At 39.8% G+C, this 24135-nt stretch overlaps 2 protein-coding genes across 3 annotated transcripts; one reads left to right on the top strand and one right to left on the bottom strand.

Moving 5' to 3' along the window:
- Positions 1-369: 369 nt before the first annotated feature.
- aagab (alpha and gamma adaptin binding protein) lies at positions 370-3190 on the bottom strand. Of its 2 annotated transcripts, none has more exons than XM_037451740.2 (10): positions 3004-3190; positions 2503-2693; positions 2314-2410; positions 2126-2215; positions 1938-2021; positions 1767-1846; positions 1496-1592; positions 1268-1372; positions 1084-1133; positions 370-940 (listed from the first exon to the last, which is right to left on the bottom strand). In XM_037451740.2, the coding sequence occupies exons 1-10, from the start codon at positions 3095-3097 to the stop codon at positions 863-865; spliced, it is 966 nt and encodes a 321-aa protein (XP_037307637.2). In that variant the 5' UTR covers positions 3098-3190; the 3' UTR covers positions 370-862. The 2 variants fall into 2 exon arrangements, with proteins under 2 accessions (XP_037307637.2, XP_037307636.2); XM_037451739.2 differs by having other exon boundaries at positions 611-940; positions 1496-1595.
- Positions 3191-3475: 285 nt separating this feature from the next.
- iqch (IQ motif containing H) lies at positions 3476-24041 on the top strand. Its single transcript, XM_037452299.2, is given in 21 exon segments — positions 3476-3761; positions 4057-4179; positions 4312-4406; positions 4562-4637; positions 4997-5116; positions 7203-7299; positions 7451-7537; positions 7647-7840; positions 7937-8482; positions 9838-9904; positions 10844-10927; positions 11008-11192; positions 12109-12381; positions 12527-12715; positions 17147-17267; positions 17471-17757; positions 20651-20803; positions 22049-22171; positions 22364-22425; positions 22683-22791; positions 22959-24041. Coding segments are annotated over 21 exon segments (3114 nt in total). The 5' UTR covers positions 3476-3710; the 3' UTR covers positions 23031-24041.
- Positions 24042-24135: the final 94 nt, after the last annotated feature.

Below are 24135 nucleotides of genomic sequence, written 5' to 3'. Positions count from 1 at the left end.
CCAAGTAAAATTATTTCAAGTCTTTTTGTTATCAATTGTGATTTTAAGACCATGATTATTACAATTAAAAATGAAATCCATATAAATGAATGCAGTCCAATACTGTCCTGTAATGTTCTTTGGTTGAATCCCCTTACAGTTTGACAAAGGGCAACTTGTAAGGCTGTAGTTCATGGCGGTATTTTGTTGGACTGGGAAGTCGTAAACTGTTTTTAATTCTGCTCCTCCATGAATGTAAAGACCCAATACATCTAACACTCCACTATACTGGCCAATACAGTACCATAATTGATCACTATTTACTGCAGAGATTATCCATTGCAGCGTATGTGTTTTTATTTTCAGGTTTGCATACCTTTAATAAGCAGTACATGGCCTGAATGTCTTTGTAGTGCATGAAACTTTAGTAAAATAACACAAAGGAGCATATAAAATGAAGTCTTTATGCATTAAACGTCGTACAACACAGGGATAAGGCACATTATGTCACTTGCTAATGTATGTGACAAGTGTACCATTGTATAATGGACTTAAATTGAAGACCACGTTACTTTTGTTTTTCCACCCGCACCACCATGTTTTGAGTTTTACTCAGGGCTCATAGCAAGCCCCCCAGGGGGGAGGGGGGGGGTCACTAATCTCCCCAATTCAAATACGCAAATGCTTCTCACAATTTCCCAGCATCACAATTATTTCAATTTAATTATCAAAAGTGTCTTAATAGGACTATGCCAACTGTACCATCAGCTAGCTTTTGTACTTTCCAGGTGAAACAAGCAAGTCCATGAGTGCTGGATCATGTGGGTGCTGCAGAAAGGGACGCGGACCAGGAGAATAGGGACTGAGTTACAGGTTCGTGCTTTTAGCTTTCCTCTCCCGATGATAACCCGTCTATCTCATCGTCATCACCACCAATGGCCGTCCAAAACGCTTTTGCTACCTGCAAAGCAGATTCAGTGTAAATACTTAATTTACTGAGAAACATTGAGGCTACGAATGATTTCATGATATGACACATTTTTAATATGAAGATTTTTTTATGAGTTTTATGAGAATGGCATTCAGTCTTGTACAGTTTCTTACCTTCTCTGCATGAACCTTTCTCTCCTCATGAGGTAAGGAAGAAGCTTTGTCTGCAGGATAAAAATCAGAAAACCAAATGACATCAGTCATCATCAATCTGTAACTTGACCAACAATCAAAGCGAGTTGCCAACACACAGTTTTTGCTGACTAAGTTGTGCGCTCCCTTTTCATTCCCAAATTACCTTTCATCTCTTTTAATTTAGTAAAAAGACGTTCAAAGTTATCCACATCTGCATCTCCAGCTGTGAGATTAGCGAGTTCCCGAATGTCCAAATCAGTCATTGCATCTGAATGAATAAACACAAGTGAACATTAAATGTTGCTTCCAATCATCGGGATATTATTTTTGTTTTGGGTATTCATTGTTTATCCGTTATTGTCAATAAAAAAGTTGGGGGTAATTAACTTACCAACAACTGTGTCCCCCTGTGTCTCTGTGTTCGCACTAGTTTCTGTATGGTTAGTCTCCTCACTAACACGCGAGCCCTCTATTGGCAAACTGGAAGACTGCTACAGACATAGAGCTATGGTTAGCATACTCATCTAACACAGGCACATTTGAAATCCTATCTAAAAGGGAAATGGGTGGATGGCAAGATAAATATGAACATATCAACAAAACTGTAAATTCAGTTACGATTTAAGTAAGGATTAAATTATTACAAATAAATTGCCACTGACCTGTGGATCTTGACAGCTGCGTGGGTTGTTGTGTCTGGCAGCCACTAAACTGCTCATCAGACCAAAGCCCTGATTGTGTCCTATCAGGGAGATGTATACTCTGTCACATACAATTCATACACAAAGCTAAATTAAATACAATAGGCAAATGTATTATTGATGTCATCCCACCGTCCTTCATCTCCACACTGGTCCACACGTTGGCATTGAGAGCCTGCACAATTCTTTTTACTCCTGTGGATTCTGGAAAGTCATCTGTTCAAGCAACATAGACTGTGTAAATGGGTAGAAAACAATGCATTATACAAATAATGAAAATATGCAGTGCCATTTAAATTTCTGCTTTCTGTAACACTCACCATCCTCGTCCGGCAACTCCTGTGGATTGAGCTCCACAAGTTCGAAGGCATGAGACAGACACCATTGTTGGGCTTCATGTCTGGTGACCCCTTGAAAATAAATGTCAGATGCCATATTATACACTTCAATATTGTATTCAAGTGCTTTATGCAAGCTAACAAACATCATTAACAGCCGGGGAACTAACCATTTTCACAGACTCTATCACACACCAGAATTAGCACTTCTGGAGCAAGATCCTCCACTACTGGTATCCAAGGATGTAGCTTTTCCAGACCATCTTTCTGCGAAGCCCATGCAACAGATATTCTAAATATATCACACAGTGGATCATTGTTGAGATTCTCAAACTACAGCATATTTTTAAGTCACGTACCACTGTACTGTCAAAATAAGCGATAAAAGCCTGCATGGATTGGGCGATCTCCGATGACATTTGAAAAGTGCTTGGCACAACGCATAGCCTCACATCCGCTGTATAATATTTGTTGTTGATGGTCCATGGATACCAGGCTACCGTTTCTTCTCGTTTGATCGGCTCGGGAATAGCCTTTGAACTGAGGATCTCTGGGGAACGAAAACATTCGTTATAAAACACAGATAAAAAGAGAAACATTACGTTAGTTAGCTGGGCTTAACAACTTGATTGTAACCTCCTTTAGACTTTGATATATGTGGCTTATATTCATGGCCCACTAAATCAATAACGTTAAATCACTAACTCGCTTGGTAACCGCGAACAGCTTAACATTAGTTGTCGACCAGTATTAACAATATACACGCGATATCACGTCACCTGTTGTGCTAATAGTAAGTTAGCTTTGCACAGCGTTAGCCTGTTTGCCTAATTGTGGACGTTGAGCTCAGCTAAACTTACGTTTAATCAGCTCTTCTTCTTTAAAACCACCGTCACAGCTTGTGATTAGCACACATGGAATAGGAATCTCTGATTCCTCCTCTGCACTTGACATTTTTATTCTCAATGGGACAAGCTTCTTCACCAGCTAGCTTGATTTGACGTTGATAACCTTTCAACTCTCAGCCGCTGTGCCGTCTCTTCCGGTGGAGAGTTGCTTACCCTGAAGGTGAAGGAAACATAGTTGTTTTTTTTTAAATAACACCATTCATTCAAAACAACACTTATGTGCGTTTCCACTATTTTATATATTGCCGTAATATACCTTAACGTTAGATAGAAAAATTTAATTTGTGAATACGTCAACATTAAATGTACTTCCTTTACTAAACCCTTTCAGAGTAAAGGGTATTATAATCCCTTAAATTATTTTTTCAATCAAATGGCAAAGCATCTTCCCAAAAGCGTTGGCGTTGTAATAATATTACATGTGTAAATTTGTTTTTCGCTGCCTTTGTAACGAAGGTTTGCCCGTTGTGGTGGTTTTAACCACGGAATGTCCGTCAGTACCCGGGTGTAAATTAGCCTCTTGTTGTCATGGTAGCGAGTAACGTTAGGTTACTGTGAATAACCGTGATTCACGAGTAGCTAACGCTAACTTAACTGCTTTGGTTAAAGAAGTTAACGTTACATATTTGAGGTCTTCATTATTTTCAACTCAATATATCATGTCGGACACAGTTCAAAACGAAGATAATTTGGGAGCAGTTTTATTTCAGGTAAAGTTGACTAACGTTACCTCAGCTCAGAACCCATTTTGGTATGTAGTGTTAATTCAGCGTTAACGTTAGCAGGTGTTAGCTAACTTAGTTAACGTTGAAGTCGACGGAATGACCAGCTAAATTACAACCTCAGTCAGACAACGACTGACGCTAAATGTTAGTTAAACTATTAACATTACCATCTATTTTCAAACCTCAAATACAGGTTAACTACCAAGTATACGCAAGAACAAGTTTCAAGCTTGGCAATTTATGGGCCAAAAATCTACAATCACATAACTGTATTTTACAGAATTAAGAGGATTTGAAACAACTCAAATGTGCTCTTGAGAACATATCTGTCAATGAAAGGGGTCAAACACTGGATATTCAAGCTCTGGATGCTGCCATTGGCAAGACAGAAAGAAGCGTCAGGGTGAGGATGCTTCACACAAAATAACTACAGTATATATACATATACATATGTGTGTGTGTGTGTGTGTATTCTGAATTACTTTGATAATATATGCTTATTATTTGATATATCTATATGTGTATATGTAAATAGAAGCATGCAGATGATTATCTGAAAACAGTGACAAAGCAGTTGCTGGTCCTTCCAAGAATTGAAGACTTTCAAAAGAAGAAACAGATTCCCAAATGGTAAGTGAGGAGAAGCTCACACATGTTGTTTACTGTCTAATCTTTTAAAGTGCTAAAACCTTTTTATGCACCATCAAGTTAGAACTCTTACTAAGTATCTTTAGAATCGCATACAGTAGTGTGAGTTGTTGGAGTGAAATAAACACATCCTACAGGAAACCTGCCCTGGAGAGTATCCAAGATGTGTGTCCACAAAGGGAAGCCATTCCTGGGGCTTCACCTGTGGAAAAGGTAGATCATTCTATATTTTGTTGAGAAATACATAATGATACAGAGTATACGCACAGTGTATACATTGTACTTATGTAAGGTTTATAATTATTTATTTTGTTCAGAAATGAAAACCAATTTATTCACATGACAATAGAGTACAAGCTACAATGTATACTGCAGTTAGGTAAGTTAGAAATGTAATTATTCGGTCACATTACACATTAAGGCACTCAAGACCAACACAGGTTGATATGGTGTGTTGGAGAAGCACAGGGGACAAATAATACTTTTCGGCCTAGCAAAACTGCTCGTACATTTGAATTGTTGTCATTGAGTAACTCAAGTTTTGAAGCTTTTTCTTTATCCGTCTTGATTAGCACAAGTCAGCTTTAACCAAGCATTTGTTGCATAATCCTGCTCATCCAAACAACAGAGTTGTTATGCACCAGAAATTTGGGATATCACTCCCTGATGTCCACAAGAGGAAGACAAATAAAGTAAGTCAGACAAAATCTATATTTTTTTATACATTTGGCTGTAAATGAATTAAGAGTCTGACATTTAAATAAACATTTTGTAAAATACAACAATACAATACAACATAAAAACAGCACTTTACAGATCTTTCTGATTAAGTAGTTTCTAAATGCAGTATCATGGTGAATATTGTTAAAATATGTTTATTAATGCTAGAAATAATCTAAAGGTTTTTGCAAAGTGTACTTCAAACTACGGTTTTACAGTAAATACTATGATTTTAAAAATGTGACTTTACTCAGTCCCACCTATGGGCCCTTCAGACTCTTTGCGGAATCAAGGTGATTTTCTCAAACGTGTTGCCAGATTGAGTAGTTTACACAACAACCATGGTTTCAACTGCCCACCACAAACCTTCACAACAAATACATTAATTCCAACTGATCCGCATTTGCCTTCTTTCTCTTTTTATTCTCGAGCACGGCCCAGTTGTTTCACGGGCAGGTGAAACCCAATCACAGGGATTGCACCTGGAAAGAGACCAAAAAGAAAGAGAGAAAACAAGACAGGGAAAAGTTGTCTTGCCCCAGCCTGACATGTGACATAAACTATAATAACAAACTCTGATCAATATAACATAATGTCCCCCAGATTTTTGATTTGCACACTGAGATTAATCTTGAGCAGAATTGATTCCTCTGTGTTTGTTGATATCAGTTGTAACATAGAGCACATGCCTCAGGAAAGATTTGATTGGGAGGCATTACAAGAGGTTCAGCTACAACCAAGATGAATTGGATATCATGACTCCTTTCCTTGATGTTCAGTCCTTTATCCCCAGGACAGACACTTTATGCTGGAGATAAGAGTGATGGTACAAGTCTGCATTAATAGGTGTTTCAAGTATCGTGTTCAGAGAGACAGGGACATAAAGGTCACTCGCTGGCTTAATGGGGACAGCTACCACTTGTCACAGCAAACAAATTAATCTTTGCAAAGGTCGGCATTACTTTTAGAAATGTTTTACACATTTTATTTTCCAATATGTTTTTAGTGATCTATACCTGACATGAGAAATAGCGGCCAAGACTGTCACCCTGATATAGGAGAGATGGAAGTGCTGGCTGCAGAAAGCGGAAAGCAGCAGATTGCAGCACATCAGCATTCTTCTAAAGAAACAGGCGCCTGATTGCTGTGCTATGCGCTACTGGTTTACAGCTGTCTCAGGACAGAAATGGGTACCTGCTCCAGCATGCCAATAAGACAGCCGTGGCTTCCCCAACTGCAAACTACTGGCTCTCTGCCTGCTGCCTCCTCCTGCAACACAGGCCAGCTCGTCTCCACTCCATACTCATGCCAGGAAATTAGCTTTTGCATTTTAGCAATTTTACAAAAAGTTGCCACCTTTTCCCAACCCCACCTGAAACAGATGTGTGCCTTTGAGGGGATATTCTCCCAGCACCTGGCTACTACCTGTGGTCTGTCAAAGAGCTCAGTGGTCTGAAAATAACGAAGGAGAAGACGTTATATGCAAAGTTTGGAGGATTATCACAGCAAAAACTTTGTTTTCTGAGTAATGACACATTTTAATATGTTTTAAGGTCAAAGAACAATTCACTTCTAATGTTATTATTATACAATACTATGTATACAACTATTTAAATATTGCAAAACATAATTGCTTGAAGGTTAACCTTTAATCTTGGATACTTTTGATTGATTGATCGGTTACAGGATCGTTGCCATTGGCCACTTAAATTCTGTCTGTGATCATGTAGGTATCCAAGTTCTCTTATTTATATTTTTGTTCTTATATCAACAAACTTGCAAGAGTATGATTAATGGTTGGTTACCTCCTACACTGAAGAGTTTCTCTATAAAAGATAGACATTTTGTTGAAGAAAAAAAAAAAAACTTTGAATTTACAGATGCTTACGGTCTCCTCGACCAGTCACTGTTTCATTTAGTTAGATTAAGCAAAGGAGAGTTTCCGTTGGCAATAACAAATTTGGGCCAGACCAGAAATTACTGGTTTGGTGGCATTGTTGTTGTTGATTATTACAATATTTTCAACATCTGATCTTAAAATAAAAAATTTCTGTTAAGGCAAAACTTGACGAAATAATCACTGGCCCTTTGGTGAGTCTTCCAGTCACAAAGTGCCGTTATGGCCTGGCAAAGCCAGAAGAAGACGTGGGGACAGGTAAAACATTTGATTCACCTCAGCACCAGCACCTTGATACTATACTTAAATTATCATTACACGTGTACATGTCAGGAATTTCTATCTGGCAGCCACCTTATATTCAGTAAATCTTTTAGGAAGTTATTCTTCTATTTTATGTTTCCTTCAGTGCCAAATACAAATTCGCTTCAAATGGCGATACAGCACAAGGCAGCGTCTCTTCACTCCAGAGAGGATTCACTTTCTCCAAAGACAGGTCTGCTCAGTGACTCCGGTGCAGTAGAGACCGCTGCCACTTGAATATACGTTGATGCCTGATCGATCACTGATACAGTACAGTTAAGCCTTTTTATTTGTGACTTTAGGTCAGATAGGCGTGATGTCTAGGAGTCACAAGCAGCTAAAATCTGAAACAGAACCTGGATCCACCTGCAAAACCATAGACAGAGAGTGGACACCCATCCCCATCAAGGCTCCGCCTCCTTCCGCAACCTCTAACGGCATGGAGCACAGGGACATGATGCCAGGCACCAACGGCCTTTTCCCCAAAAGCCCTCATGTAAGATCACTGTAAAAGTTTAATATAATACATAGAGACACGTGAAAAAAGATAACATTCGTACTATTAAAGTCTAGGTTTGTCTGTGTTCTTTAGAATCTACCCCTGCAAGGACGAGTAAATATCAACAAATGCGACTTTACAATCTTAATGGGACGCACCAACCCAATGGCGAGAGATTTCCGTGAATTTAAGCAGAGCTTTAGCTTGTGCTGGAGCAGTGTGGTGGATGCCCTGGAGGCCCTGGAAAAGCTGCTCAGGGACTTTGCTGTGCCACTGGCCAGAGTGAGCGGGCGACGGCTGGTGGAGTTAGGCCATGCGTGGGAAAGTGGTTGGTTAAAGGCTCCTCCGCCGACCGGCTTCCTCTCAGTGCTCGAGAACTGGGAGGAGGTGTTGGTTCTGCTCTCACGCCCAGGTCAGCGCTACAAGGGAGAGGGAGGCATTGAGGCGGCTGCCGTCCACATTCAGTCCTGCTGGAGGCGCCACTTTGCCCGAACGGCCTACCTGCGCCACTGCCGGCGCAGGTGGGCGGCAGGCACCATAGCTGTCTCATGGCTGATGTTCACTCAGATGCGTCACGTCAGGAAGGCCCTACAGGCCCGTCGTTCCAGACAACTGGAGAATTTCCGCAGCAGAGCCAAGGTGATGTTGCGTGTAATCACTGTGTGATTTCTCTCTCTCGCTCTCTGACTTAATATTGCTGCTTACTTAACCTTTCAAAGCTGATGTTTGTTTATATTGTTTTTACCTTGTTATCAAAATTAGAGTGGAGCTTGATTTGTCCATTATCCTTCTATAAATGACAGTATAAGTATGCATGGACAGAAATAGATGCAATGTCATGTCAATAAAAATTAATCAGGTTAACTTGCTGCTTTGGTACTTTCGGAATTAGTAACAAAAACACATAACAGTATCGGAAAGCAATGCCCCAGATGAACAGAATAGAACAAAAACAAAAACAAGATATCAGGGGAGTTAGACCAACAGAGGGAGACAGCAGAAAGAGAAAGTGGGACTGATGAATAAAAGAGAACAGCAGAAAAAAAGGGTCAGATGCATGAACAGTTGAAAACACAAGAAATATAGAGCCAAACAGAAGAATAAAGTTAAACTGCAGCCCCATCTATAAGACAAGAAGAAAAATGGGGAAATAGTAATTATGAGGGCAAGAGATAATTGCAAGAAGGTTTAATCTAGGTATTACTGAATTACAGTACATCTAACGGTAATTAAATATTTAATAACATGCCATAAATATCATAGGTGGTTCAAGAATTTAAATACAAAAAATGTGTTGTGGTTGTTTTACGCTAACAAATGATTGTGATTGTGTAGTTGAGTGGGACATGGGCAGCTATTGGTTTGAAAAGGATATCCATAAAACTGGTACCATATCCAACATCATTTCATTTAATCATGCAACTAAATCGTACTTCTTTTTGAGCCACAAAGACAAATTTACTGCAGGAGAAACTGAAACATCTTCTATTTGGTTCTTTAAGAGAGCGGTGTGACAGAACAGTTTCTCAAGAATGCATGATGTTCTGCACATTTTTACCCATTCAGCAAAGATGTCGTGTCTGTGCTGTCATCTGGGTTGAACATCTTTTTAGACTGCTGACAAAATACTAATTAGTACCGACAATTTCATTTAGTTCTAACATCTCTGTGCGTGTATACATGCACTAAATGTATGTTCTCACTCTTAAAACATTCATACCCTGTTAATTAAGCCAGCTAATCTTCCTCTGGCAGTAGCATCATGTACCTTACTGATTGAATTAATTGTGGGAAGATAATGCTATAGTTGCTAAACGCTTATTTTAATTAAGGTGATATTTTATGCTTGGTTTGTTTCTGTTAGCCCAGAGAGAGATTGGCTTGATGTGTTTTATCCATGTAATGATGATTTGTGTGTGTGTGTGTGTGTGTGTGTGTGTGTGTGTACGCATCCAAGCGGCGCCTCTCTGATCACTCCTTTTCTCCATCCCCAGCATCTGGCAGCCAACTGGAAACGCATCCAGTCCTCCAAGAGGACCATTATCCACATCCCTTCATTAGGTAGCTTTCTCTGCTTTCTGCACACACACACACACACACACACACACACACACACACACACACACACACACACACACACACACACACACATCTGATGTAGCAGCAGTCATCCCCTGTCTCACCACTCTGCTGCCCCAGTCCACTGCCCCGGTGGAGGCACTCTGTCTCGTTGAAATGGTTCTCTGCAGGAAGGCACTCACGGGGTTGATGGCGGTCCCCGTGCTAGGAAACTGAACAATTTAGTTCCATTGCCATTTAATTTGCAGATTAAGAAAATGAAAGGCTATTTCGGTCAAATATTTGCAAGAGGTCTTATTTTATTGCTTTGCAGAAAAAATACACAAAAGAGGAAGAGGCTTTTGTGTTTTTGCACTAAAGAAAGTGCAAGCTATGATCCCTTCTTGTTCTCTTTTCACCATTGCACTCACATTTAGACTGTAATCAGGCATGTACATTGTAAATCATTAAACGATTGTCTGAAATTATTAAGCCTAATTACTAGCAGATGGAATGCTTTATTTGCACTTGGGGTGGCTTCAGAGAGTGCTGTGTGAGCAAGGATAATTAGAAAGTTGAACCCCATTGTTGTTAATTAGCATGAATCCAATCATTTAATTACTTTGATTCAGTTGAGAATTCTCTATCAGGCGGACAGACATCAAGTAAAATCATGGCAGCTCCACCGGATGTAGCTCTACGGGGACTGGACAAGCTGCAACAGGATGGCCGGCAAACTGCACCTGCTAGTTATTAGGCTAAATGAATCACCCGATTGCCCTACTGTGTGTCTTTAGCCGTAACTAAACCATCCCCCAAGTCTAGTAGAGCACACGTGAGAGTAGTTGGACAGAGCTGCAGATTTTTAATAAAGCCAGTTAGAGATGATACGAATCTTTCTTTGAAAGTCATGTGTACACTTTTGTGACCTCGTTCTAACAGGATACTCACAAAACCGGCGTATGAACTTGAGGGGATATGACATCCTACAGAACATCCAAATAAGCAGACTGTGTGATATTCGAGGTAGGAGCTTTTGCTACATCCTCACTGCCTTACACACACATTCACTTTCTCATTTCCTCATTTTCCATGTATGTTTTAAGATGAAAATGTGGACGTGATCTACGTATGTCCACGACATCTCGGAGATGACATTTTGCACTATTACACCCGCCTCCTGAAGTGTGGTGGAGCCCCAGACGAGGATGGCACCAGGCCCCCTGCGGCCTCGTCCTCCTCGGCCAGACGCTTCATCATCCTCACACCTGAGGCTATTGATTATTTCCCGGTAAGATGGATTACCTTCACATTTTTTACACAAGCAACTCTGAACAAACAAACCTGACGATGTATTCCATTTTTCAGCAGGATTTTAAAAGGATTTGTAGAGGAAAGACTCGGTTGTATCGTAATGTCGAGGTGCACAATTCACAAACATCTGTAGGTTGTGAATTGTCCTCTAGAGGATACTAGAAAATAATGTTATCTACAGTTGTCATGCACTCAGTTATCAGTTATTATAAAATAAATCATTGCTTTTTACAGCTTTTGAAATAAATATGCAAACTAGAGCTGTATTCATTTTTACTGAATTAAAAAACGTGTAATGGTCTCTAGCTGGTGTTCAGTAAATAATTCGATTTTCTTGTCAGTTTATTCTATCTATCTGTAGCATTTTCCAAACTTCTGAATTGATTTGATAACCTCAATGAAATAAAATGAAGGTGTTATAGTATTGAATCCAGCCATTCTGTCCATCTTTTTCTTTCTATCACTTTGCACTAGATTAAATTTACAACATGACATGGTCTTCTTCATTTCTGTTTATTGATTTTCCTGCTGTTTTGTGGTTAAACTGTGCCAGGCGTGTTGCTGAGATGAATGACTGCTACCCATTGCTGGCAGCGCATTCTGCCACTGACAGAAGGGATAATTCCATGTGGATCAAATAAATACAGATGTGAAGTAATTAGTTATATTCCCAAGGAGCTCATTGCTAGCACACATTAAAGATGTGAAGAATAGGCGAGGCCTCCCACAGACAGATTTTATCAATTCAACATGCTGGAATACAGGAGAGGTTAAAACCCTGCTGGCTATTACAATAATAGATCTTTTGTGTGTACACAGTGATAAATCAGGTCAAGAAACAACCCCTAGAAAATACTCTTAGCTGCAGCAAAAATCCTTTTTATTCCTTCCAGACCCGTAACCTGTGCCTATCCACACTGCTAAAGTACAGTCCACGCACCCTGAAGCGCATCAAGCACCTGATCCAGGGCAAGCAGGCCTATATTGTGGGTGGGGTGGCCCATGAGGATGACCTGGCCGTGGCTGATGAGCTAGGAGTGTCAATCCTGGCTTCAGAACCGGCAATCGCACAGCTCCACAGCACCAAATCTGGAGGGAGGAGCATCTTTTCCGGAGCAGAGGTTGATGTATCCCCGGGTCGAGGAGACATCTACACGCTCATCCAGGTGAGGGATCAAAACACAAATGCATTGACAGACGGCATTAGAGCATGAGGTATTTCATCAGTGCCTTGTAACACCGATAACATTTCCACTTTCCTTAATAACTTAATAACTAGAGTGTTTTGTTTGTAATTCAAATGTCATTTAGCTTCATGAAGCACTGGCTGGACTCATGGCTCAAAACGTCGATGTGCATCGCTGGCTCTTTAAGATGGACTCTGAATACGGAGGCTGTGGGACGGCATACTGCGACACATGTCATCTGAGCTGCTATAACTGGGCTCTGCAGGAATGCCATCGTTATGGTCCTGAGCTATGGAAGACCGAATGGATTCAGGTAAAGATGTGTCTCAGAGGATTCCGTTATTCGCTCCCCGTCATAAACTATAGAAACAATTCTTAGAAGCACTTTCACAGACTTTGCTATTTTTATTGAATTTGCTAGAATTTTGGTTTGTGTTCTTATTTATTTCCATTATTACTTCTGCCAAAATTGATGTTTTTTACTATAATGTCTTGTTTTTTTATTGCTCCCGCACAGCAATAGTTTTAGAGTTTTTTAATACCAATAAACTTTATTGCGATGATTATTACACCCATATCAATGAGGGATCGGGCCATCTAAAGTCAACATGCTAACTAGAAAATTAACAGACAACATTACAGCATCAACTGTATATTACAATGGAGATCCTTGTTGTGATGGGACAGTTTACAAGGGTTTGATTCACTTCTGTCATTGAAAAGCTACGGTCACAGTGGGGACAGAGAGATTCCATCAATTAGCCCAGAGTGGGTGTTTTATGTGAATACAATGCTGCTCCCTTCAGTTAGAGAGTATTTTGAGCACCGTCCCCCGAGTCACAGATCATTAAATAGACAGATAAAATATCTGTTTATACACACAGCCATTATCCATTCTCGGAGGCACACACATCGACTAGTGTCAATGGGTTGGGGAGAACAGCGGCGTGTCCAATGCTATTAATGCCCTAACTCACCTGGCAGTGACAATTTGGTCAACAGAGAACTTCTGTAAACATCTGTATATCTTTTTTGAAAACTTTTGTGCAAAATATTATCACACAAATTCACAACTCATTGGTAATCTAGAGGCCTTGAAAGTACAGCATATCGTAAAACAAACTACTCTCAACTCTTCTACTATTACTCTCAAATTAAATTCTTCAATTTAAGCTGTTGCTTTTATTTGCTTCTAGCATCACAACACTGAGGTTTCAGTGTCTGTCCCTAACAATCACTGGTTAGGGGGTCATCTGTAAGGTGAATATTATAATAATGCTGAGCGTAGTGTTTAAAATGTGACCCTGTAATTATTCTATAAATGACATCTTACATTTGCCGTCTCCCCAAAAAATAAACAAAAGAACAGATAAAATACATTGAATCATTTGTAAACCATTCATTTGGTACAGATGCAATCTGTACACAGCTTCTGAGCCCCTGGCTCTTATTTTTCATATGCTTACAAAGTAGCCTTTGATTTTCTGTCATGTGTTAATTACAGTATTTATCCATTTAACTGGGAGCTTTGTGTAAACTAATTACAGGCTAATGATTGTGGGCTTGGAGCCCAACGATTTTACTTTTTATCCCATTTGAAAGAACAGCAGTCATCTCGAGCTTCTTACGGCTCACTCTGCTTTTTGTTCCGATTAGCTCGTTCTTTGATTCACATCGCATGTGCAGTGCAGGGCTGTAATTGTTGTGGCGTTGGAGCTGTTAATTACGGCAGAGAGTGGCTGAGCCGCAGCCAAGGTCCATAATGGTGGCTGAGGCCGCACAGGAAAGTAAATGGGGTTTGTTTCACCAGCTGGGGTCCCATGGAGAGGGAAGAGTGCCGAGCCCCCCCCCCCCCCCAGTGTAGGCCAGCAGCCTCGGGGCTTCTGGGCCATATGGACACAACACTTTAACTGGCCTTTATTCTACACCTTGCTCTTTTAATCAAAGCAAAGCCAACATCCTGTGTTTTTCATTTTATGAATTTTTTGTTACTACATTGATTTCCTCTAAAATGTATTAGCCCCTTAATGTTTCACATTGTCCCTCGCCTGTTGTACAAGTGTATATTGAAGATTAGAACGAAACACATGAATATTTTATATCAGTGTATCTCATCGCCTCCCTCTCCTCACAGCAGAAGCTGAATGGATGCTGTTTTAAACATGGCCGTATACTTTGAGGTATAACACTCATTAACTTACCCCCGTAACCGAAAAGAACTGGACCTAATCGCAATGGCAATGACAGCTAGTGAATGGGATAGATACTGAATACTTTCAAGCATTCAAGCAATACATGTTTAAAGCTAAGGCTGTGATAATATCAGCTATTAAGTTAATTATTAATGCAAAACAAATTATCAAATGAATCATTTTAAATATTAATTCAAAATTACCAAGGCTATCACCAATATAATCTTACCAATATAATTGTTCACCAAAAATAACAAATAAGTGATGATTGATTATACAAACATGTTTTACAGTTGTGTGGAATGTGTCGTAACCTTTATAATCCCCGGAAGGGTTAGATCATACTTAGCCTCAGTCTGCGCAGACCCTGTGCATACTTTTGTAATTATTGCTCGTTCTGAAGGGCTCAGCATGAAGAAGTCTGACTCACAAGAATGCCATGTGGTCTTTCAGAATAATACCAACAATCACATCCCTTCTGGCTATGTAAAAGAAAGGATAAAAGGGTTACACCATCAGGAAGGAGTCTACTAGATGGCGTGTTTCTCTGAATACTGCGAGGTCCTCAGCCTCCAGCACAATCACTCTGCCTTCAGAAAGCCCCCAGGCCTCTTTTAGCATTTACACAGAGAGAGAGAGAGAGGTTAAAGACATGTAGATCCTCACCCATGCAACGCCCGAAGGGGGCCACACACACTCCTAAGCGCTCACACAGCTTGCACATGGATCATTAGGCACAAGGGGGTGAAAATTACACCTAATAGCGTCGACAGATGGAGCATTTCTTTTTGCCGCGCCGTGTACGAACTGATCTTGAGCAACACCTTATTTAGGTAAAGTTTGTCAACAAAATGGGTCATTTGATAATCACTTCCACTGAAGAGGTACAGGCACATTTGTACAGATGTTTTCTGTCTAAATATTGTGCAGTCTGTGATTGCATGGAAGAGTTTGAACATATAATGTTCAGCCTTTATTTAATTAACCGGGATTTACGTTAATGAGATGTTAAATAATTTCCTTCAGTCCCTGTTTGATCCAAACAAGTGTTTGCTTGGTTCTTTTTTTTCTTTTCTTTGCTTCAAGGTCCATAGTCCAACTTATGTTACTTGTTCCAAAATAAATCATTAGTGGGTTGTAGTTAATTGAGGTTGGAGCTTAGGTAGGACAGTGCTACGGGGAATAAATATTCCTTCAAAACGTGTCACTAGCCAGATCGTATCCCTTTATTCCAGAGACGTACAGTAGCTTCTCACTGGATTCACTGTGTAATGGAGAGATGAAATAGCAATCAAAGAGGCAGGTTAACATCTATTTTATTTATGACCAGATTTCTTGGCTTTATGTGGACACCAAGCAACGCCTGAATCGTATCACAGGGTACTGTACGCAGTTTAAGTCCAAATAATTTATTGCAAAATACCTCTGTCTTTTTTTTCCCTCTCCTGCTGTGTCTTCCAACTGCATAGGCAAAGTCCTGGGGTGAGCTTGCTCTTCTGTTGAAAATGACAACCGTTGCTTTACACTTTTTGCCGCACCATTGTGTGCTTTATGGTTTGTATAGAGGGAATCACTGAGTAGCGTTTGACCTCGCCTCTTACAGTACTTGAATATGATGATGGCTGTTACATGACTGGAATATCAACAGCGTAATCTTCAGTCCTGTCTCCAGTGAAGCCGACAGCGTGTACTCAAAAGCAAAGTAACTCTCTGAGTGGAACGACGAAACAGCAAAGACATTATTTTCCATTCAGACTTGAGTTTTCTTTCAGGAAGGTTTCACATGTTTTATTGTGTATTACCGAATTAAATTCCTGTCTAATGGTCATATTCAGACATTATTACATACAGAACCCTGTACTTAAAATAAGACTCAGCAGTTGTACTTGTCATGCAGTCCACACATAGCATGCAGGTTTTATAACAGAATTCATTTGTGGTCTGTAATAGAGTTGTTCTTCCTTTTATCACAGCATTGTCAGAGGAAACAGTGTACTTCAGTTGCCAAACTGTGCAGTAGACACCTAAAACAGAAGTAAGAAAATGAACAGCATAATTAAGTGGTGAAACCATTATGGCATTTCCCAGTTACAGAAACAAGAGTGATATCGATCCGAGTCAAGCCCTGATTGATCCCTAGATAGATAGGGTTAGCTTAGGCATTCATCAGCTGCCCAGTTAAGAGAGGTGTTATTGAGGGCAGGTGCTGTCTCTGTGGCCGTGAGTTAAAGCCATTAGGCTCCTGAGGCCTTCTGATAATAGGCTGTCACTCACAGATAGACCCTCCCCGCACTATCCATCAGACACTCGCACAGAAATCGAAGCAGCCACCAAAGGTCTCGAGGATAACAAGCCGTCACAGGAGTCATCCGGATAGCACAAGGGCATTTCCAATGATGTAGTTGAGACCCAGAAAGCTTTGATAATGGAACAAATGAAGTAGCAAGGATTTGTGAGTGATGCGTGTTTGACAAAACATAATGTTGTCAGATCTGTCACCAACTCATGTTCAGTAGCTCCCTAATGTGGGCACATTAACTCCCTTTCTGCAGGAGTCCGTACAGCTCAGATATTTAAAGGAAGTCCCGGAGTGGCTTGCTGGTCACGCCCAGCCGGCTAAGACCTCCTGCTATCCCAACTGGGCCTGCTTCCTGAAGAGCTTCCTCAGACAAGGTCAGATACCATTGGTCAGAATCGGAAGGTTTTTATCGTTTTTAGGATAGTCATTTCCTATGTCCTGCCTAGATCCCATATGTGTCAAGTTTAATACTTTTCATCTTTGTTCATCATTAAACACAGAGGTTCAGATGCTGTTTAACACTGGGAAGTGTCTGTTGTATGCACCCTTCATTCCTCTGCTCTCACCGTGTGCCCAGGCGGTGTGGTGGAGGCCTACCCCCCTTCAGAATGTGTCACCTGCCTCACCGTGGATCTGCTGCTGGAGCCCGGCGGTGAGGTGACCATGTTGTCCTGTGGAGACCAGCTTCAGGGCTCCTGTCAACTGGAAGCTATGGGCTCCACTGTTCCTCAGACCTCCGTGAACCCAGAGACCTTGCAATCCATCAGCATGCGTGTTGGCCAGGCCTGTTTACAGCGCCTTATCGTGGGTTATGTCTCCGTGGACCTGGCTACCTTCCTGAACCGCAACACCATGGAGCAGAAGGTGAGCTCTCGCTACTACAATAAATATGGTCTGGGGTGTTGCGCCTAGGCTTTCTATTTACCCGGATTGTGAGAAATACTTTTTAAAGCCGGGTCAGGGATCCATAGGAGCGGATAGGTGTCTCCTCTACTGCTCCCCCGGGATTTGGGAAACAGGCGAGGCAAACAGTGGGTACGGAGACCAAATGTATCACGAGGCCGTCTAATAAAGTGTCAGGTCTTATTGTGTCGATGCACTGAGTCCACCATTTAAGGCTTGCCCTTTAACCTCGCTGTGCCGGGGAATTCCGTGGTACCTATTTTTCAGACAATAGGTCATTCTAAAGTGATTTGGCAGCTTCACAGGGATGCCCTGTCAGTGTTTAACCCATAGCTGCTTACCTGCAGTGGGCGGCTGAAATGTGTCTCGTTATTATAGCGAGGCGCCATCAAAGCTTTGTCTCATTCATCAAGATTAGGTTTTGAAACCTTTTTGATTTATGATATTGGAAATGGGCTGGTTTATGATGGTTTAACCTTTGCTCCTAACATGTGGCTACATTGACTGCTTATTGATCCAGAGTTGTAAAATGAAATGCTGTGAAATGAAATGCTGTGTTTATAATATGGTCTATAATAATAAACTTTCGAGAGAGTATAGAAAGCATTTCAGCTACTTTATAGTTTTACAAAAGGGTATAAAAAAAAAGGTTTTTTTCTTTTATTAAAAATACATCAGTTAGTAATGCATCTTCATCTCCAGGACATTTAAAAATATCTTCTATCTGTTTTGTTTACTATTGAAGCTTCATTTGTATTTGCATTGCTAATATATTCTCAGTATAAAACATGGATCTGGAGGGCACGCTTACCACTAGAGGGTAGTCTCTTATGGATTAGACGCCGCGTGAGCAAAGCAGGGTTCAGACAATGCAATCCATATGTATAATAATATAAATCAGTATTTGTAGCAGCATTGGTATTATTTATTCCTTTAAGACTCAAAATAAAGATTTCTTTTCAGGAGGGTGAATTGTATTAGATTATAATAATTCAAATGTCATTTACATATATATATATATTACAGTATTTCTTACTTTTTGGGGGGATTTCATTCAATCCTTAATTTGTAATTTCAGTCAAACTAGAATCAGAAATTATACTATCTCTCAGATGTATCATTGAAACCGCACCTGCTTTTTTTTTACTCAATATAATGACAACCTTAAAATTAATTTTCAGTTTCAATGTTGACACAAAATTGAATTGGATTCACTGACAGAATAATTAAGAACAGATTATAAACAGCATGTGCTTCAGTAGAGGTAGGAACATTAAAGACAGATTCTTAACCATCTCCTGCACACAGAGCAGACAGAGGAGAGCCACATGGGCAAACCTGTCTGGATTTAAACATCAATTTAGATTCAAACCTGTTGCTAAAGGCTGCCTACTTTATTTGATGGGAAGAAGTGGGTCACATATGTTTGCCCTTGCAGTCTTTCCTCACATTGTGGAACGATGGGGCCCCAGCTGCAGCATCAGGATTTTAATGAAAATGCAAGGCAATAGAAAACAGTTACAATCCAGGCTTACATTTCCCACGGCTTTGTTAAGAGTGACAATGAGACATTTGAGTAAGATTTTTAGTGAGTGGAATGAATGGCGCAGTGGAGTGTGTCCATCACTCAGGCCCAGGTATCAACCCGACGCATCGAGGCTGGTGTCTGTCCTGTCGCTAAGGGAGGCTCAGTGCAGAGATTACTGCTGAACTTTTGAGAAACATGAACTAAATAAGTGTTTAGATGTATACTGTCTCAACCATGTGTCCACTTTAATGTATTTTTTCATTATTTAGAGTCCTTCTTTAAGTGATTTAAAAAATATATTTTTTTACAATTCATGTTATTTATAGTTACCAACTTGAAATTTGCTATTAATTAATTATGAAAGAGCAACAATCAGAATAACGGATTCATAATATGATAATTGTTCAAACAAATATCGCATATTTCTTATAGGTTGCAGCTCCTCATAACTGAAGATTTGCAAGTTCCCTTTGTCTTACGTTATTGTAAAATTGCATATAATGAAAAAACTGTAGAAGTAATTGAAACCTTTGAAAATGTGGTGGCATTTTACACTATTTCCTGAATTTTCATTTTTTTTTTAAACGGTTAATGGAGAATCTAATTGGAGATTAATCAATGTAAAAAATAAATGGTATCTGCAGCCCGAGACCATAAACTATGACTCACAACGTATTTGAATTTAATAAAACATGTGGCTTATAATAGAATCACTGCACATGCAAAGATATCCATGTGCTAGTGGAGATAAAATGCTCAGGTTCCAGAAACTGTTTCAGACAGGCAGCGATTTGCATTCAGTGGCAGGACGTTTACTTTGACAAATAGGAACAGCAAAGGGAGGCAGTCGACTGCCACTTAGTTATTAACAAGTCCTTCACTGGTGATTTATTTGCCACTTTTGAGGAAAGGGCATAGCTATTAGGTTATTATTGGGGAAATTAGCCCTGTTTAAGCAGAAGGCTACGACCATACCTGACCCCTTAATATACTTATAATGATGCCATTTACCATACATATCTAACTTAGCCTCTCATCAGACCTGCGCCATACAAAGTACCGCGAGGCAGACTGAGCACAAACACGCAGGGGAGGATCTACCACGCGCACGTCTCTGTATTACCTAAATCTGTCGAGCACATAGCTTTAAGCGTGTTTTCTTTTCCCCTGCCTCTCAACATGGACGACACAGTAAGGATTTAAAGGTACTAACCCCTCTCTGGTTGAAACACTTTGACGTTTTATTTTTGTGATTAAATTAAAATTTAAGTTATAGTGTCAGTTTTCCCCTGCTGTGGCACAGGGTTCATGGTGTTTTGTCTGCAGGTGTGGGCTATTGATCTGGACCTTGCATACAGTGACCAGCTGGCCATGACCCAGATGCTTCTGATGATGACTGGAGGAACGCTGAATTGCAGCACAGGCTGTTTAGAAGTGCCGATCCAAGAGAAATGCTGTGAACATCAGATTGCAGCCAAAGTACTGTTTGATATTTGCTTATATGCTTATAACATTTTTGATAATGTGTCATTTCTCTAAAACGGGATAGGGTCCGTTTTAAATGCTACATATTTGAAGTATACTTTTACAGTGTCCTCAACAAGAAACAAACTGCTAGTTCTAGAGCAAGCTGAGACTTAAGAGGATATTATTGCACCACTACAGTAATCACTAAGATAGATCAGTAGTTTCCTCTTCATTTTTGTTAAATACAACTAAATAATGTAATTACGCACTGAGCTCAATTGGTGTTTAGGTGCTGAATTCATTATCATTTTGATAGATGAGCCTAAATAATCAACACATTAATAATTCATAACATTTTCATTATGCATGTGTATGCATGCTTGAACACCTCATCAACCTGGTGCCAGGGCTTAAACAATGGAGTCCTTTTATTAGCAGTATGCCTGAGTTTACGCTTGTTAATCCGCGTCTTGTATTATTTTATCAAACATTCATTTAGTTGGTAGCCTGGTGGTCCAGTGCACGCCGCAGTGGTTAATGGCTTTACCAGTGGCCATCATTAGGGGCATGAATATTACAAACACAATTAAATCCCTGTTGGACACTTTTATTGTTGTTTGAGGGTCCCATGTTTGACAACCGCAAGCACACACCCATCACAGAGAATCATGGGCTATCTCCTGAGCTCACAGGGGCTTAGGCCTCCTCTTTTTGTCTCCCAGAGGTGCTTGAGAAGCAGAAACATCTTTATCCTCTTGAGCCCTGCCACTTTAAAGTAATCAACCTCTCTAGTGTTACTTATGGCACTCACATTCTCAGAACCCCTCCATTATGGCGATATGTATTGTGCGTTGAGTAGTTATTTCATTTGGTGGTGCATTTGTCTCAATTTTTGAATGCAAACATTTGCAGTCCTGAAACTATGGTTACTTTGATTGGCATCACACAATTAAGCTCATCTTGTATTTGGCATGTCTTCTAAACATTAATTTTTCCTCCCAGCAGTTAATTAAGGCCCAACAGTTTACCACATGTTCCCTACACTCATCATGTTTACTAATCACACACACTCCCCAACCTCAACAGTGACCCTAAGGACATGTGCATGGGGTTCAGCCATCTCTACTTCACCCGTTTTACACACACCACCTATTACACTCTCCAATCTCCAAATGTAAATACACACTGTTTGTCTTTTGAGATTCAGGGTGATTAATGGCAACAATCATGCTTCATCTTTTTCATTTGTTTTTACAGCCTCCTGTGTTTAATCGTTATGCAGTTATTGGGAGCCACTTGTTTCACTCTAACCTCTCCATGTTGTACCATAATGTGTTCTTCATGGTGTGCGACGCTCATGGCATAGGATTTAACAACAAGGTAAAAATCCTTTATAAACATCCATTACATCACATCCTTACATTTTCTCAACTTATTTGCTCAATGCTTGGTTGATTGAAAGTGTATGTCGGACAATTTTACATCTCAAAGTTTTAATATCTTCTCTTTTAATCAACACAGTGTGATGATTACGCTCTTCTATTCACTGTGTTGGTGTTTTTCAATCTTTAGGGAAAGCATGGAACAGTCTTTGCAATTTACGACAGCAGTGAGCGCTGCACCATTGGAATGATGTGAGTATTCTATATTGCATCAAAGCCTTATACATACAAAATGTTAAACTCTACATTTCAAACTGTTAAGCAGAGGTTGAATATTTATCTTTAGCTGTAACAGTTAAATCCAGCGGTGCCCACCCCTGTGAAGAGTGAAGAAGGCTTCTGCTGAGAGTTTCATTTAACCGCCACCATTAGATGAACACAGGGATTGTTTCTTAGCTGGCAACATGGGGGCTGTTTGTAAACTCGTTTGTTTGGGGTGTCGTTGATAGAACAGTCTCTGAAGATCTCCAGGGAGCTCTGGTGACCTTTGCTCGGAATCTGTCAGTCATTCATCAGGAAATATCGCCTTCTAAAATGCAAGGAGAAACCAATTTTAAGGTACCATGTTAATGACTTAACGATCGCTCCTCATCTATATCATGCAACTTGCATCTTCAAATCAGTTCTGGTGAGCCTGAATGATTTTGCTGAAATTAAAGATGGTTGTGGTGTGGGATAATAATGAGTAGTAAGTTAACTTATTTTATCTTTTGTGTTTCTTGGAGGAGTTGATCAAGAACATAAGACGACGTACTGCAGATGACTGTTCGGAACAGAATGCGAGCTGTGGAAGATAAACCTGCTGCTTAAGACAGCTGCTTCAGTAATAAACTTGCCTTGCAGAGTTGAGATATCACGTATTCAGCATCATCAATGTTAAAATATAGTGTGAATATACATATAAACCTTGGGGATTAGTTAATGTCGATAAAAGAATTGAGCTGAATGAATTCCTAAAAAAACACTCTGACACACAATCCGCGGTGAACCTTATGATATCTTTAGATCTATTTTAGCTGCTTGAATATGGTTAAATATTAGGAAATGCTCATAATGACACACAGTAAAGTATGTAATTCTGCTAGTGAATAATAATACTGGTAGACTTGATTCATAAATGAATAAACTTTTCTACAAACCGTTCATTTGAATTATATAAAGTCATTTCATTTTGTGTTGGAAATTGCAGCTCAATTATGGGATTATGTAGTGTTTGTGTGATGCATATTATTTTGTTTATAGATGGCATAGATTAGTATGTTGAATATATTATTTAGTTATTGTTTTAGGAGATGTTGTTTATTCATTTAATCTGTGAACTGGTCACCACACACTACTTTTTAAAAAATGAGAATATTGTTCTCGTTGTAACTTGCAAAAGCACTATTTCTGTTGGATCACAATGTGTAATATGTTGTTGTTTTTATTTTTTCATATTGACTAATGTGTTTCAGATAAATAAAGTTGAAAACTTTTTTATCAAAAATATTTTGACGTTGATATAAAAAAAACATGTGCTAGCCTGCCAGTGTTCAGAATTATTCATTATTTTGTGATTTGTACTTGTTTGCTGAATTAGCGAATAATGCAAATACTTACTTTTATACAATATGTATGCATCATTGCATGTGAACATTAACAGTATTTATGTGTGTATTCAGGCATACGAGTGTGACTCAACATGTTTGTTTTGTGCGGCCCAGTATTAATTGTGGCTGACATGGAGAGATTGTATAGGTTTGGGTGTATTGGCTGCTGTCCATGGTGCTGCTCTACGGCAGACCACTGAACCCTGGACATATTTCAGCAAGTTCTTCAGTGCCTTTGAGTAAATGTAGTTTGCACTTGCACTTCATTACATTCATACATTTGAAATGACTAATGAATAATTTCTAAAATAAT

Source organism: Pungitius pungitius, chromosome 6, assembly GCF_949316345.1.
Source record: "Pungitius pungitius chromosome 6, fPunPun2.1, whole genome shotgun sequence".
NCBI classification, from domain to species: Eukaryota; Metazoa; Chordata; class Actinopteri; order Perciformes; family Gasterosteidae; genus Pungitius; species Pungitius pungitius.
This window is presented reverse-complemented; position numbering and strand designations above follow the sequence as displayed.